A 14,639-nucleotide genomic window follows, 5' to 3' on the forward strand; every position below is an offset into this window, starting at 1 on the left:
GGGGCGGGGCCGGTTGCGGGGCCGGGGCCGGGTTCGGTCGGCGGCCGTCGCCGTCGGTCGCTCGCTCGGCGGCCGGTGCGGGCGGAGGAGCCGCCGCCGCCGCGCAGCCCGCCCCGGCCCGCCTCGCCTGGATGTGCGCGGAGGCGGAGGCGGCGCCCGGCTGCGCGCAGGGTCCCGCCATGGCCCTGGCTTTCTGCGGCGACGAGGGCAACTCCACCGCCTACAACGTGGACCACGGCGTGCTCAACAACGGCTGCTTCGTGGACGCGCTCAACGTGGTGCCGCACGTCTTCCTGCTCTTCATCACCTTCCCCATCCTCTTCATCGGTGAGCGCCTGCCGCACTCCCTTGCCTTGTCCGCCTGTGCCTTGCCGTGTGTCCCGTCCCGTCCCCCCCCCCCCCCCTTGCTTTGTCGCGCTGTGTCCCCGTCCCCCGCCTCGCTTTGTCTTGCCATGGGCTTCCCTCCCCCGCTGAGCCGCGCTTGTCGTGTTCCCTCCTCCCCACGCACCCCCCTTGCCTTCCCTTCTCGCCTCGCTGCGTAGCTTCCCCCGCTTGCCCGGCCTTGCCTTGCCCTCTGCGCCCCGCGCCGCGCCGCGCCGCGCCGCTGCAAAGGGCGCTCGGAGGCGGACCGAGCTCCGGGATGCTCCGGCGCCGCCGCTCCCGAGGCTGCCCGTCCGCACCGCCCGCTCCCGGGGCGTCTCGCCGCTCCCGGCAGCCGTGCCCGTTTGTCTCTGTCGGGGGCTTCCCCAGGTGGGGCAGCCTGCGGGTGACCCCCGCCTTGCGCAGGGGCTGGCTGGATGCTGGAGGAGGCTGCGGGGTTTGCTTGCAGGCTTTGACTACCGGCGCGGGAAACAAAAATAAACGTGCTATTAAAAACCAGAAAACCTGGCAAGTAAGTCTTGCGTTATCAAATAATATTTCCTGCAATTACTGAAGAGTTACAGCAGCCGGACAGCCTTCCTCCTTACTGGTAATGCCTGGGAGGGCTGCCCGGCTGCTTACTCCTGCCATATCTGCAGCAGTAATTATTTGATAACATAAAACTGGGGTTACCAGTAGGTGGCCCGGTGGCTTTATACAGGCAGCTCTTAGTGCTTTGAGTACCATTCTGCTCAGCCCGGGCTGCCCTCTAGATAGGGGTGGCACGAGCTGTCTGATTTAACACTCACTAATGTTGATCGCAAAAGGTCCGATTCTGAAATAACAGCACAACTGTGAAAACGAGGTCAGCCGAAGAACTGCTTAGGGTAATCTGTGCTTATCTGGCTTTTCTCAGTGTTGCCAATTTTTATTTAGATCAAGAGAACAAGTCACTTTTAGAAAAAATGTAAGGTAGGGTCTAAATTCTCTGATTGAATCCGTGGAAGGGAAGAAAAAATAACGTACATATTATAGTGTTTGTGCAAATTTGTCAAAATGTTCATTTGTTGTTCATTTAAACTGTTAATATACTTGAAAAATGTTTGATGCATGCAATTACTTGATAGTAGGTTGCTAAAGTATAGGAATTGAAGTCTCGTGTCCCGTCTGCATTGTTGATTTTATGATGTATGAAATGAAGCAATGAGAACAGAGTTCTGAAAATACTCAAATGCATGCATGTTTAACAACACGGTTATGTCAACTTTAATACACTAGTTTGTTACATAGATGCTTTTTTGTATGCAGGAGCTTTGTAAGTCAGTCTTGTTGTTAAGAAAGCTCTTTATAATTTTCTTTTCCTGTGTAGGATGGGGAAGTCAGAGTTCCAAAGTTCATATACATCATAGCACATGGCTTCATTTTCCTGGCCACAATTTACGCTGGATACTGACTTTTATCCTCTTGTTTGTGCTGGTGTGTGAAATTGCAGAGGGCATAGTGTCTGATGGGTAAGTCTGCCTTCTCCTGATAGCGGTGAGCATTTTGAAGGTTTCAGAGTAGGTATTTTCTCCCTGTCTAAAGTCTCATCTAGACTGTATTCCTTGTGGTTATAAACATGTAATCTGTATTCTTGGGGATTAACCTACTGCCCTGGTATCAGAAATTCCGCAGATCTTGCCAAGTTATGTACACATGCACAACTGTCCTTAGTAATTTTTAGTTCTGCTTAATGACACTATTTTTCCAAAGATTAATTATAGATAAATCCTAACAACTCAAGCAGATGGTGACATTTTTGTGATATTTTTTTCTGTCCAAGGACCCAGTCCCACAGTCCTTACTCAGGCATGACTCCCATGTGCGCAGTAGGTCATACCATTCCCCCGCAAAACAAGTTCTGTTCATCTTAATAAAAGGAGTGGATCTACTGAGCCTTATCTCACCCCACAGAGTTTCTTCTGATATTTGTGCAGGACGTCTGATCTGTTACCTTGAGCAGAGCAGCTCACATTATATAAGAATGATCCATCATCTGTTATTCAACTTAGGGTGCCTTAAACAGTAGTCCATGGGGAAAAATTATTCCAAGTGAAATAAGTGATACAGAAGAGTGATTTGTCATGAAAAAACTAATGTATAACAATGATTATGACAATCTTCCTGTGAAGAAAGGTCTGATTTTCATAACTGTTATGAATTTGCAACCCAAGGATTATAAAAGTGAAGCTCCTCTTATAAATGGAGCAGAACCTCTCTGTTTAGCCATCTATATAACAACTATCCACCAACTAGTGTGAAAGGCACTGTAGTATTCTGCTGTAGAAGCTGATATCATCATTATAACTTCTCCTAAAGATATATAAATAGGATGTTTCTCAGTGCCAGTTTTTTTAAAAAAGGAGTTTTTCTTGCGTTTGTTCAGAGTTATCAGGGTGTGGGATGCTCAGAGCAAAATCTGCTTTGAGTTTTTTGTTTTATTTTGCTCTTTAGCAATCCCTCTCATTATGTTTATTTGCTGTTTAACTTGACTCAGAATGCTGCTATTAAGTAATGTCACCTCATGAGAAGCAAAACTCCTATATATACTGGGGGAGTGCCGACCCACAGGTTGTCCCTCCTGAGCACCTAGCAGGCTAGTGAGTGCTCCAGTGAATAAAAAGCAGATTTTGAGACTCATCAGCTTTCTAAGACAAAAATGGATCATGTTGGTAAGGCCTTTTGACAGCAATTGGGTACCAAAGGCTTTGGCATCTTAGCAATAGATGCAGCCTGTTGGAGATATGGTTATATAGGGAAATTCCAGCAATTTCTGTCTGTGAAGTAAATAAATAAAGAAAACCCCCAAACCCTCCCACTCCTGCAGTGTTACCTACTGAAACTTAGGCTGTCTGAAGAAATCTGTTCCAGTTGTTGCTTGTTTTTCCGTGCTGAGAATTCAGCCCGGAAAAAAACCCTGGCATTTCTAGGAATTCAGAGACCTGAGAATCTTATCTCATCTTGTTCTATACACATACAATTCATTGTCAACAAGAGGAGTTAAGTGTTTATGCCCCAGATTGTCAGCATGGCTCTAGCCAGCTCTGCAGAGTTCGCCACAATGTCCACATGACGGGCGGCTTTCCTTTGCTAGCACAGATGTAGGAAGCGGTCCTCCTGAGCTCCTACGGATCTGTTAGGCTTTTGGGATATTCTGCTCTCAGATGCGTGATGTCCTGTGATGCTCTCCAGCTCCCTGACAGAACAGCCCCTTTTGTCTCTCCAAACTACACAAAGGTAGCTTTTGCTGCAGCAAGAACAAATCCAGAGATGCTAATTTACTTTCCATGAGGTTCAGAGGACAAGGTGTGAATTTCCCTGAGTGTTTGTACCCTGAAGACTTCCTTTTGGTCCTCCTTCTCCTGGAGGTGGTTGTACCCCTTGACAGCACAGAAAGCTCCGTAACTTTCGTGAAAGAAAGGAAAGGAAAAGAGGAGAAGATAGCAAGTAGGAAGAAAGAGGGCAGGGCGACACACACACAACATGGTTCTACCCACCTCTGCACAAACCAACACCATTGCCCAACAATTCTGATATTCCCAGATTCCCAAAGGGCGGTAGTTGGCAGGGCCTCCTCTGCTGCTATCTGAAGCAAAGCATTAGAGGAGTTTTGCTTTACAGGACAAAACTTAAGGGTATATGATTCTGTTGTAGGCTTTGTTTGTTGGCTTGCAGTCACTGAAAACAGAACTCACTGTAAGTAATTCCCATGCTGTGGTGCCGTTCCTTCTCCCAAACTGGAAAAAGAATACGAAACATCTCCACAAAATGTTTCTGTAAAAAATCTTAAACTGTGCTGTCGGTTGGTCTTATCTACGTATTTTGATGGACAGCTCCCAAACTAGTTTAGCTTAAATTAACTTCTCTCATTTTGGAGCTGAGCTGCCTATCCTAATTTAAACAACATTCCTACTGATTTCAATGGGAAATAAGAGTACACACGTTTCCTTTTCAGCACAGGGGAGGAATTTGAAGTCCAACTATGTGATTAGGAGCATAAATCCAATTGAAAATTAGAGCGCTTTACATTCATAACTCATTCTAGAAAATCCTACATCAGGGCTGGGTACAGGATACAATTCATAAATTAGAAGGGAAACATTTAAATATCTAAGAGGGTTTGATTTTAATATATGTTCCCTGTTTTTTCTTTTTAAGGGTTTCAGAATCACGCCATTTACACCTGTACATGCCAGCTGGGATGGCATTCTTGGCAGCCATCACATCGGTTGTCTATTACCATAATATTGAAACATCCAATTTCCCGAAGTTGTTAATCGGTATGTCTCACAACCTACAAGACTTGAAAGGGTGATTGTGGTGCTATGTGTCTGTTCATTCTGTGACAGGTCATTGCAGTCATGATGCTAGCTTGTATGGATAAAGCTACACCTGTACTCTGGTCTGCTGGCTGCTGTTGCCAGACTCAGTTCTGAGTTTTCTTGAAACAGTTCGCTGTTTTCAATGCTTTTAACTTCTAACAGTATTTTGTATGGTGTTCTTGGGCATCCAATGGGCCAAAGGCTTCTCTAGGAAAAACTGGATTTGTGGGGAAAGTAGCACATCAAACTCAACTCTAAAAGCTATCCAAATCCCCCTGCTTGACAGCAGCTGCATCAAAGCATGATACAAGATTGAAGCCATCTTCATGTGTGCAGTCTATTGAAATATCCAGGGAGTCAAGGGAAATGAATGACATCACTGACTTTCAGTATGACCCTGGGTATATTACTTTCCCTGCTTGTTCTTGCTTCTTGTTCTTAAAACTCCCTTTAGGCCCAAAAGGCTTTAAGGCCCTTTGAATGGAAAATACTATGTATAAGAAATACCTAGTATACTATGCGTTTTCTGCAAGACTGTAGATAGCCTGTACCTAGCTATAGAAAATCCATTACTGCCGAGAGCCATGCGGTTAGTGATGTGTTCTCTACTGTTTAAGTAGACTGCAGACTGTGGGTGTCTACATGTTTAGTCATCCTGTTAGCTGTTATTTTCTTGGTGGTCCTGGCTCATCAAGTTTTGTTTGATCTGGTGTTCTGTATTAACGGATCCTTCTAAGGTTTGTCATATGTCATTGTAGCTCCGTGTATCAAAGTTCTGTTCTAGTTTTTGTCAGGTGGCAAAAAAGTCAGTAACAACTGGATTTGGGAAAGCTTTTAAATATTAAAGATTACTTTGAGCTGCATGTTGTTGTAGGCAAGCATTATCTTCTGGAGAAGGAGCCTGTAACTCCTTTTTAAAAAAACAAAAAAAAAAGGAAAAGAAAAAAAAAAGGTTATTCCTCTTCAAAAACTTCAGATGTCTATCCAGGCCTGGCAACCTTTATGTCTTCTCATCTGAGACTGTTTTTTTTTCTTGTACCTTTGTTTTAAGTAGAATCTTTTTTGTCTTTTATAACCAGGTAAGGTAATTCGGTTACTTTTTTGATAGGTCAACAGGGTCTATTTAATGCCTTCTCACTGGACCAGATGTTATGTCTTAGGCAAGCATTGCTAGCCTGTTAAAATCACCTAAGGAAAGCAAGCAGGATTTTCTTGGGTATTTTTTTTTAAATTTCAGATGTATATGCAGTGTTTAATAATTTAGTGTTGCTACCACATTTCTGCTGTTAAATCTTTGATGAGGGTAGCACAAATTCACAGCTGGTAGTTGATTACCCATTTTTGCCTAATCCCTTCTCTGTAGAGATTTCTCTTTTATAATAATCTTGTTCAATATTTAGAGCGCTGGTGCTGAATAAGCTCTGAACAATATTTGAATAATAAGCAGTTATACCAATGAATACCAATGCTTAAGTAGGTGTTATGGATACTTAATAATTGTGAATTTTCACTTTGCAAGAATCTGCAAGGAGCAGACTCCTTTAGGAAATCTAATCTTAATAGCTAACTCTTAGGCAAAAAGGAAAATCAGACTATCCCAGTCTTTCACATTTAATTGGTCTGATTTTAATTTTAATCCAAAGTCTTCATAAGATGACGGTCTTTGATTTTTATTTTATTTTTGGTTTTGTTTTTCTTGTCATCATCCTGTGTTTGTGAGAGAACTAAGACAGATGTTTCTGGAACTCTCAATCCTTTATACTTTACTGCACAAATTTATTATTATCTAGCTGTGAGGATTGTCATCTTCCGATGCTAATTGCAACTACTGTGTATTGACAACTGGGACTAGGCGATGGTGTCTATGCAAATTAGCCCAGTATGAGATAGTTAAATTATACTTATGCTAAGCTATCAACCCACTAGAGTGCAGTGTGGCCATGAAGTAGTTTTCTTTTAGAGCCTAATACAAATGAGGTAAATGAGAACCATGAGGAAAAGCTTAAGTTGTTAATTTACTTTTTGCTGAGTGTATGAGAAAGGAAACAAAAAGAGGGTTCTTCATTAGCAAAACGTTGTAGAGGAGATCTAATATTGCACATACATGCACACACAGAGTAAAGTAAATGACCTGATGTGGCTTCTGCTGCTTCTGAGCATCAGTGAAGTTGCACCTAACTGCAGGGCATAATCTCTCTTAGCTGCAGGACCAGTGCCTATACTTGGAAAGAGTTTGTAGTCATAAAAAGCAAAGGGTGACAGAGCCTTACCCAAAAGTTACTAAATCCAGTGGGGAAACTCTCATTGATGCAGTGCAGAAGACCTTACTTAAACAAGCCTACTTAAAGGCCTGTTTATTAATTCTGAACAAGGTAAAATTTTCCAGTCCTGTGAAACTCTTGAGATGTTTTCTTTTTTAAAATCTTTTTCACTCTGTACCTTAAAGAAATCAAGTCCATTTGTAGTTCTTCAAGAGGCAGATATCATAACAGACCTGGGGATTAGCACGTTCCCTTGGGGTATGCAAGACAAGGATGCAAAGTTCCTTTCAGCTTTATGCCCGGGCTGTTGGATATTTTGATGTAGTCATTATCTCTTATCAAAAAATGTTTGGAATATTTATTCTGTGAAGCTAATGATTGAGTTCCAGTTGAGTGTCCAGACTATTGGAACACTTTGATCTGGTCTGAATCTGTTTTCCTCTGTAGGTTTTGACTTATAATTATATTTCAACAAGCATAGTTGTTCCAGTGTAGTACTGTTTACCGGGGGACTCTGGTAATAACGCTAGTTTCGGTGCTCTTTGCACACTGTTGCAGGATAGATGCATAACAGTTGTACAGTTTAGCAGGACATATTTTAGTATAGCTTTCATGCTGAATTGGAAAATCTGCTAGCTTTCTTGACATTCAAAATATGTAATTGATAGCATACGATTGCAATATTTTTTTAAGTTAATATTTATTTGTCTTATAGATAAACCTCAGAAATGAAACATTGGCAGAAAATTATGAAATAGCAATAGAATTTAATAGTTTAATCTGAAAGGGATAGTAGTATGGGAACACATTAATTTTTTTAAGAAAATTGTCTTTTTTCTTTTTAACCAATTGTAATTATAGGACTGCCTTACCATTCTTGACAGTAATCTAGTTTTCTAATTTAAATTTCTTGTACTTTGACATGGTAGTTAACTCCCTTGAAATAGGTTTATTGTTTAAAATGGAACTTCCTATTATCATATAAATATAATGCTTATTGCTTAGTACACAAAATTTCTTTCCAAACAGACGCAGGTTAATTGATACATGCCATCCAGTTAAGTGCATGATTTTTCAGATCTTGGGCTTAATCCAATAAAGGTGTAGAAAAGTTTGAGTTCCACATAGCTTAATTTTCAGCGGTCTGGCCCCAGGCAAGAACCTGGTGTTGTGGGCTGAGGTAGCCTACACAGCCCAAGAAAAAGCAAGGTCCTTTAGGCTACAGGCATCTAGAATAGATCTAAAGCAATCAAGTAAATGAAGGCATGCCGCTATGGTCTGATCAGTAGGAAGCTGAGGCCAGTGGAAGTTTTGGTGATAACTTCTAGAAACTCTCAGCCAGTGTGCGCTCACCAGTCAGACAATACAAACACAGCTTAAAAGAAAGAGCCGTAACTATATTTTCAAAGGGGCCTTATCTTGAGGGGGCCTATGAACATCTGCCAGATGAGATTTATATACGCTTGTATTAAAAAATGAGAAGCTATATTAGTTCAAATCCTCCTAGGAGGTATGACAGTGGGAGCTCAGTTTTCACCTGAGAATGTTGCATTTGGCATTTTCTAATACTTCTTAGATAAAAGATGAATGAATATGCTAATAAAATAACAATTTTAAAAAGTCATACAGACCCTTATTTAAATCTTGAATAGGAAAATGGCTGTGCTAGTTCTTACTTCTTCTTCCAAGAGCTCTGCATAGGTACCAGTTGGGTTCCTTGTTATTTCCGGTGTCCTCTGGTGGTGCAAATTTTCAGTGCGCTATGTTTGTGTAAGTCCTCCTTACTCTGAGAAGGATGCGTTTGCAGCCCGTTGTAAGAATGAGACAAAACGCAAGGGTTAACAGGTAAAGGTCATTAGGAGTAGAACAAAATGGAATGTATTCTTGGATTAAGTGAGATTTTAGTCAGGCATATTGCAAACAGGAAGGAATAGTGCCTCAAAGGTAGGTAACAGTGTGAAGCAGGATAAGGACGTTGGATTTGATGCAATATAAGTTGGGAAGATGGTAGGAGGCATCACATAAGAAGGCGATGGTTTTATAAGATGGATTCTGTAAGTATGTCCCTTAAATCCTCTCTGCAAATGCATCATCCACTAAAATACAGTGCTGAAATACCTGACCTCTTAGTGCTTTCTTCTTACAAACTGGCCTGTTAATTTTAGAGGAAGATAGACTCTCTTGGCAAATATTCTAATGCCCAGTACTCCTGTACTGTTCCGTTTACTGTCCTCATTTAAATGAGAGTTTTGAAATTTATTTCTGTACAAGCAGGATTGGCAGCCCCAAATTCCATACGGACTCTGTGTTTCATTTAGTTTTGCTTGGAAAGGGTAGCCCTACAGTACGTCTCCACAGGGCTTTCTAGGGTGCTTCAAGGTAGCTGGAACACCACAAATTCTTTTGAAATTTGTGCAAGTCCCTGATGATTATCCATATTTGTAAGTTAGACTTGCACTTGCTAATGTCTTGGCTGAAGACTGCCTGGTGTTACAGCAAGATACTCAGACAGTATATCCTCGTTTTCCGTGGCAGTTCCGAGCACGTTCCAACTGTTGCACCATGGCAGATACAGCAGCAATGAAAGATTCATGTAAAAGGACATAAACTTAGAAGGGATTTCCTTACGAATGGGGAACAGGAGCTGGGTTATTGTGTAGTGAATACTATGGAATATGTTTTCAAATCACCAGAGCTTACTGTAGGGATTATTTATCTATAACTGATAGTAGCACTTTTAGGCAAGAAGTTCAGTAGAAGTCTAAAAAGTTAAAGTTGTGTTTTACAAAAGACAGAACATCCTTCCTTGATGTACCTGTGTATCTGCATTATGCATTACATATATGGAATTTGTGTTGAACAATAGAGCAGCAGCAGTTTGGAGAAAATATTTTAATGTCTGTTCCTGCATGCATCTCAGAGATCTGCAGGAGGAATAATGAGATTAATTTTCCTTCAAGCCAAATTCATAGTGGTCTTGTAGCGTTAACCAAATTTGAAGAGCATCATTCACAGCCACCTTCAGTTGTGGGGCAACTCCCTCCCTTGAACTCATCATGCGGACACATGTTTGCAACAGATGGAAATCTCCTTCAGCAGACTCTGCTCTGTGAAAGTTTCCAACTATCGCTAAATCTAATAGGAAAGGAATTTGGAACTAACATTATCTTAATATTTTCATGTTTGTGGAATTGAATTAGGCTTCTGTTTTGACATGAGAAAGGCCACTGTCTGGTTTTATATGTTCTTGTTGCATTCTTTCTGAATGAATATTTAATAGTGCTATTGTATATTTTTGCAACTATGGAGCTGATTAACTTATCTTTTTTTTTTTGTCCCCCCCCACTACAGCATTGCTGTTTTACTGGACTTTAGCTTTCATAACTAAAACCATCAAATTTGTAAAGTTCTGTGATAATGGGGTTGGATTTTCTCAGCTTCGATTTTGCCTCACAGGACTCCTGGTCATTCTATATGGAATGCTACTAGCTGTAGAAATCAATGTCATCAGGGTGAGGGTAAGTTAGTATCATAGAAGTCTCCGTCTGTGGGGGTTTTGGTGGTTTGTTTTTGTTTGTGGGTTTTGGTGGGTCCCCCGTCCCCCCCATTTATTTCTCTTTCTGGGTACTTACTGTGAAATACATTTCTAAAGGACAGAGAAAAAAACACTTAGAAATAGAAATATATTTGAGCATCAAAAGTTAACCCAACTTTAGTAGGCTAGATGAATCCATAATTGTAAAAAAAGTCAGACTCCATTGTAGTTAAATTAAGATTAATTTCATCTGTTCAAGTTTGTTTTAAAAATGTCTATTATGATCACAATTTCAGTCACCAGAAACAAGTATTTCTGATGCAAGGGAAGACTGGGTGAAAGGAATTGTCTGCTCTATCAGAGAATATCTTAGGCACACATATAACATGTCTCATTTTCCGGGAGACAATCACAGTAAGTGATGTGCTTGGGCAAGTGGGATTGCTATCTAGCCTCCCTGCTAGCTAGACACCGTGGTGTCTGCAGCCATGATCCAAACTGGGAAATGGCTTTGGAGACTGCCAGATAAATGCCAAATTTCAGCCTTTCACCTATCCCCCACTTAACTGTGTGCACAAATTAAACTTAGCCTCAGGAGGGGAAAACTGCTTTTCCATGTAAATTTTCTTGCTGCTTCCCTCACGTTAGTATGTGAACTCTTTCCAGTAACACGTTCAGCAATGTGAGTTGCATCTATTACATATTTGTTCTTCTGTGGTTTTCTTGGGGGACTTTATGTGTCTGTGTTCATTTGATAACTTAAGACAAAGTATGTCTGAAAGCAGACTTTTCGGTATAATTTTTGGGAGAAAGAGTAGTAAAAACCTCTATGCTGGATGTTCAGATTTATCTCATAAATGAAAAATGGTGGATTGGCTTGTGGGAAAAGTGAAATTCAAATGTGATAGCAGACTTGCTCATAAACCTCCTTATAATAGAACTGTATAATTAAATGAGTTTTAATCACGATGGAATTATAGGCCACAAAGAAGAATAAAAAATGGTAATTGACTATTGTAATATTTTTTTATGTTGTGTTTCTTTGGATTTAATTATTAAAGGATGCCATTGACGCATAAAATGAATTAGCCAGCAGTATGGATATTTTATTGCCTATTATGACTATGGCAGAGTTTGGAGAGCCAGGCTTATTGCTGTAGCTGCTGAGGGAAGGGATTGGGGTGCATTGGGGAGGTTGGTGTCTACAAGTATGCAAATTCGTACCCCATAAACAAAGTAATAGTGAATATTTAGGCTGATATTTTTTCTAGACTGGATGCCTCTGATTTTCCGCAGCACTGAGGAAAGTGGATTACTGTATTGGTTGAATCTAAATGCCTGAATTCCTTGAGTACTTTTGAGAAACCAAAACTGATCCATTGATTATCTGCTATGTCTTTTATCTCTTATCTGTTCTTCGTGGGCTTTTCTATGTATTTAGTGTGATTCTTTTGGTATTTTTCTGAATTTCAGAGGTATGTTTTCTTCAAAACTCCTAAAGAAGTTAAACCTCCTGAGGATCTTCAGGACCTTGGCGTTCGATTCCTGCAGCCATTTGTGAATCTGTTATCCAAAGGAACATACTGGTGGATGAATACGTTCATCAAGACAGCCCATAAAAAACCAATAGACTTGAAAACCATAGGCAAGCTTCCCATTGCTATGAGAGCTCTGACCAATTACATTCGCCTTAATGAGGCCTTTGAAGCACAGAAGGTATGCAAAGCATCGAATTACATCTATCTGCTTACTCAGTGCTTACATTTTTCGTTACTTTCTATGCTATGAGTATGATATAAAATTATATAAACAGACATGATGCAAATGAAGTATCCATTAGCATAACTTTCAGTATACGAGGAGGTCACATGCTCAGTTCTACTTCATACAAATAATGACATTTCTCGACCTAAACCTGCATGTCAAACACATTACTGGTTAAATGCATGTAAAATCTATGTGGCCTCTATTTTGATGTGGAAAGTAATTATGGATTGTATTCACTGCACCCCATTATCATTCTTCCTAATAAGACCCTGAAACCATTCAATTACAGAGTCAGTATTAATGAGGCCTTGCAGGACTATTTTTTTTCTGTTATTTCAGTTACAGTTTGACTGTAGGAGAAATGAGGGCTGAAACTACCTCAGCTCAAACTCTGCTTGACTCCCTGGTGGGAGACGAGTGTATTCAGGGTTTTAAGAGGAGTCTTCTGCATTCTGTCTAAAAAGAGTGTGGATTTCCAGTCTCTGCATTCACAGAGACATACACCTGTAAGTTCTCGCCCTCTTTTCTTCCTTTCTCCCACAGCAAGCCACAAACGCACTTATATGATCCCTATTTACGGGTAGGAAAACATAACGGTACTTTTTGTGACACGGAGGAGAATACAAATGAATGCTTAGTTCTGACTCTAAAAACAAATAAAATAATATAGTTAATATAATATAAATAATATATAAAATAAAATAGTTCCTGTGGTTCTCTAGCTCAAAGATTGCAAGTGGTTGTCAATGAATTAAAGGAGGGATAAAAATACCAATAGTTTATCAGAACTGGGGTTAATACATAGTGTAATCCTTACTAATTATTTTTTTATTATTCTGAACAGAACAAAAGATCACCATCTCCACAAGGATCCAGATCAATTTGGCGTGCTCTCTGCTGTGCTTTTGGAAGACCATTACTTCTCAGTAGCACATTCCGTATTCTGGCTGACTTGCTTGGATTTGCTGGTCCGCTCTGCATTTCTGGGATTGTTCACAATGTTGGGAAAGGAAATAACACCATCCGCCCACAGGTACTGTCAAAGTATCATAAAAACAGAAGAGTCAAAAGTAACGCTATGACTACATTTTATTTGGCCTCTGTAAAGAAAGTGACTCTGCAACGTGTTTCTGAATGTTAGAAATGACAGTATGTATGAACTGCGTATTGTCCACACTTGTACCGTGTCTAGTCAGGCTTGCGTTCTGGAAGATAACCCCATTCAAGATAATGGTGAAGCACATCCAGAATCCCACCAGTATCATAAGGATTTTAGGGTACTGTTTTGAGTAGAGATTGAATCAAGTATGTGACTGAGTGCTTTTCTGGAAAGGAAAAGTGTATTTTTAACAGGCTTGGCTTTTCATTTCAAAAACTAATTATGTCTAAAAAGAATTAAAGCGGGCTTTTGTCATTGCAATAAAATGCCAAATAATTCAGCTGTGACAAAGAATTTCCACTAGTGACTTTGGGAAGGTTGGTTTTGAAAGATCAACTGAAATGTATTTTTTAAGAATGCTGCTTAAATGAATGTTCCCCCAAGAAGCAGCAGACATACTTCTTGATTAACTAAAAAAAACAACAAACAAAAAAAAGAAAAAAAAACCCAAACACCAGACTACTCAGGAAGCATCTTCTCATTATAAGGTTAAGTCATTCAGGCTGGATTTCTGTGAGAAAGCTCACTTTATTTTTGCACCGTGCTTATTGTTTGATGTAGGACTTTATTTCCAAAGTCTGTTGACACTAATGGAAATATATCCATTCACTCAAGCACGCTTTGGATTAGGTTCACTGTACATATTGAAATATCAGATGCCTTGCAGAAAATTTAACAGAGGCCTTGGGCTACAATTAATTGTTTATCCATTTTGCAATCCTTATCCTAATATTTAGAAACTTAATATAGCAAGTAGTTTCAATGGAAACCAGCTAAAGCAGGAAATAAAAAAATTAAGACTATAGGGCTGTGTTGCAGCAAAGTACTGTGGAAGCTTTTTAGCTGCTTCTTGATAATTTGTTTGGAGCACCGTTTCAGCTGAAATTATATGGAATCACTATTTACGGACTATCCTATTTATTTTTCCTGTTAAAGTGTCAGCTAGTGTTCCTCTGTGCAAAATGCTCAGGTCCGGTCCAGATAGGCCCTGGATGGAGTCTCGTCCAGCCCTGACATCCTCACTGTGTCTAGCTAAGCGGTAGCCTCATCGTTGTTGTCACTTACACCATTTGGGGATCACCTAACGGCAATATTCACTGATGATGATAGTTCATGAGTGACTCTTAAGGGTGTATTTTACCTTTGCTAAAAGGTCTCCAAGAGGCTTTTCCTTCTGTTTTGACCAGGTTTATATG

At 40.4% G+C, this 14,639-nt stretch overlaps 1 protein-coding gene across 3 annotated transcripts in view; it reads left to right on the plus strand.

Moving 5' to 3' along the window:
* ABCC8 (ATP binding cassette subfamily C member 8) overlaps positions 1-14,639 on the plus strand; it is an 81,364-nt gene continuing 66,725 nt past the window's right edge. Inside the window, exons 1-6 of one of the 3 annotated variants that reach the window (XR_010373127.1) lie at positions 1-327; positions 1,730-1,871; positions 4,558-4,679; positions 10,334-10,500; positions 11,991-12,233; positions 13,129-13,317. Coding sequence is in view for 2 of the 3 variants with exons in the window: in XM_064452604.1 (XP_064308674.1) it covers positions 132-327; positions 1,730-1,871; positions 4,558-4,679; positions 10,334-10,500; positions 11,991-12,233; positions 13,129-13,317 (1,059 nt within the window). In the remaining variant the exon portion in view is untranslated. Of the gene's footprint in view, positions 328-1,729; positions 1,872-4,557; positions 4,680-10,333; positions 10,501-11,990; positions 12,234-13,128; positions 13,318-14,639 lie in introns of those variants that run through there. The other 2 variants (XM_064452604.1, XM_064452605.1) reach the window with 2 other exon arrangements.

Source organism: Phalacrocorax carbo, chromosome 5 (assembly GCF_963921805.1).
Source record: "Phalacrocorax carbo chromosome 5, bPhaCar2.1, whole genome shotgun sequence".
Taxonomy (NCBI): domain Eukaryota; kingdom Metazoa; phylum Chordata; class Aves; order Suliformes; family Phalacrocoracidae; genus Phalacrocorax; species Phalacrocorax carbo.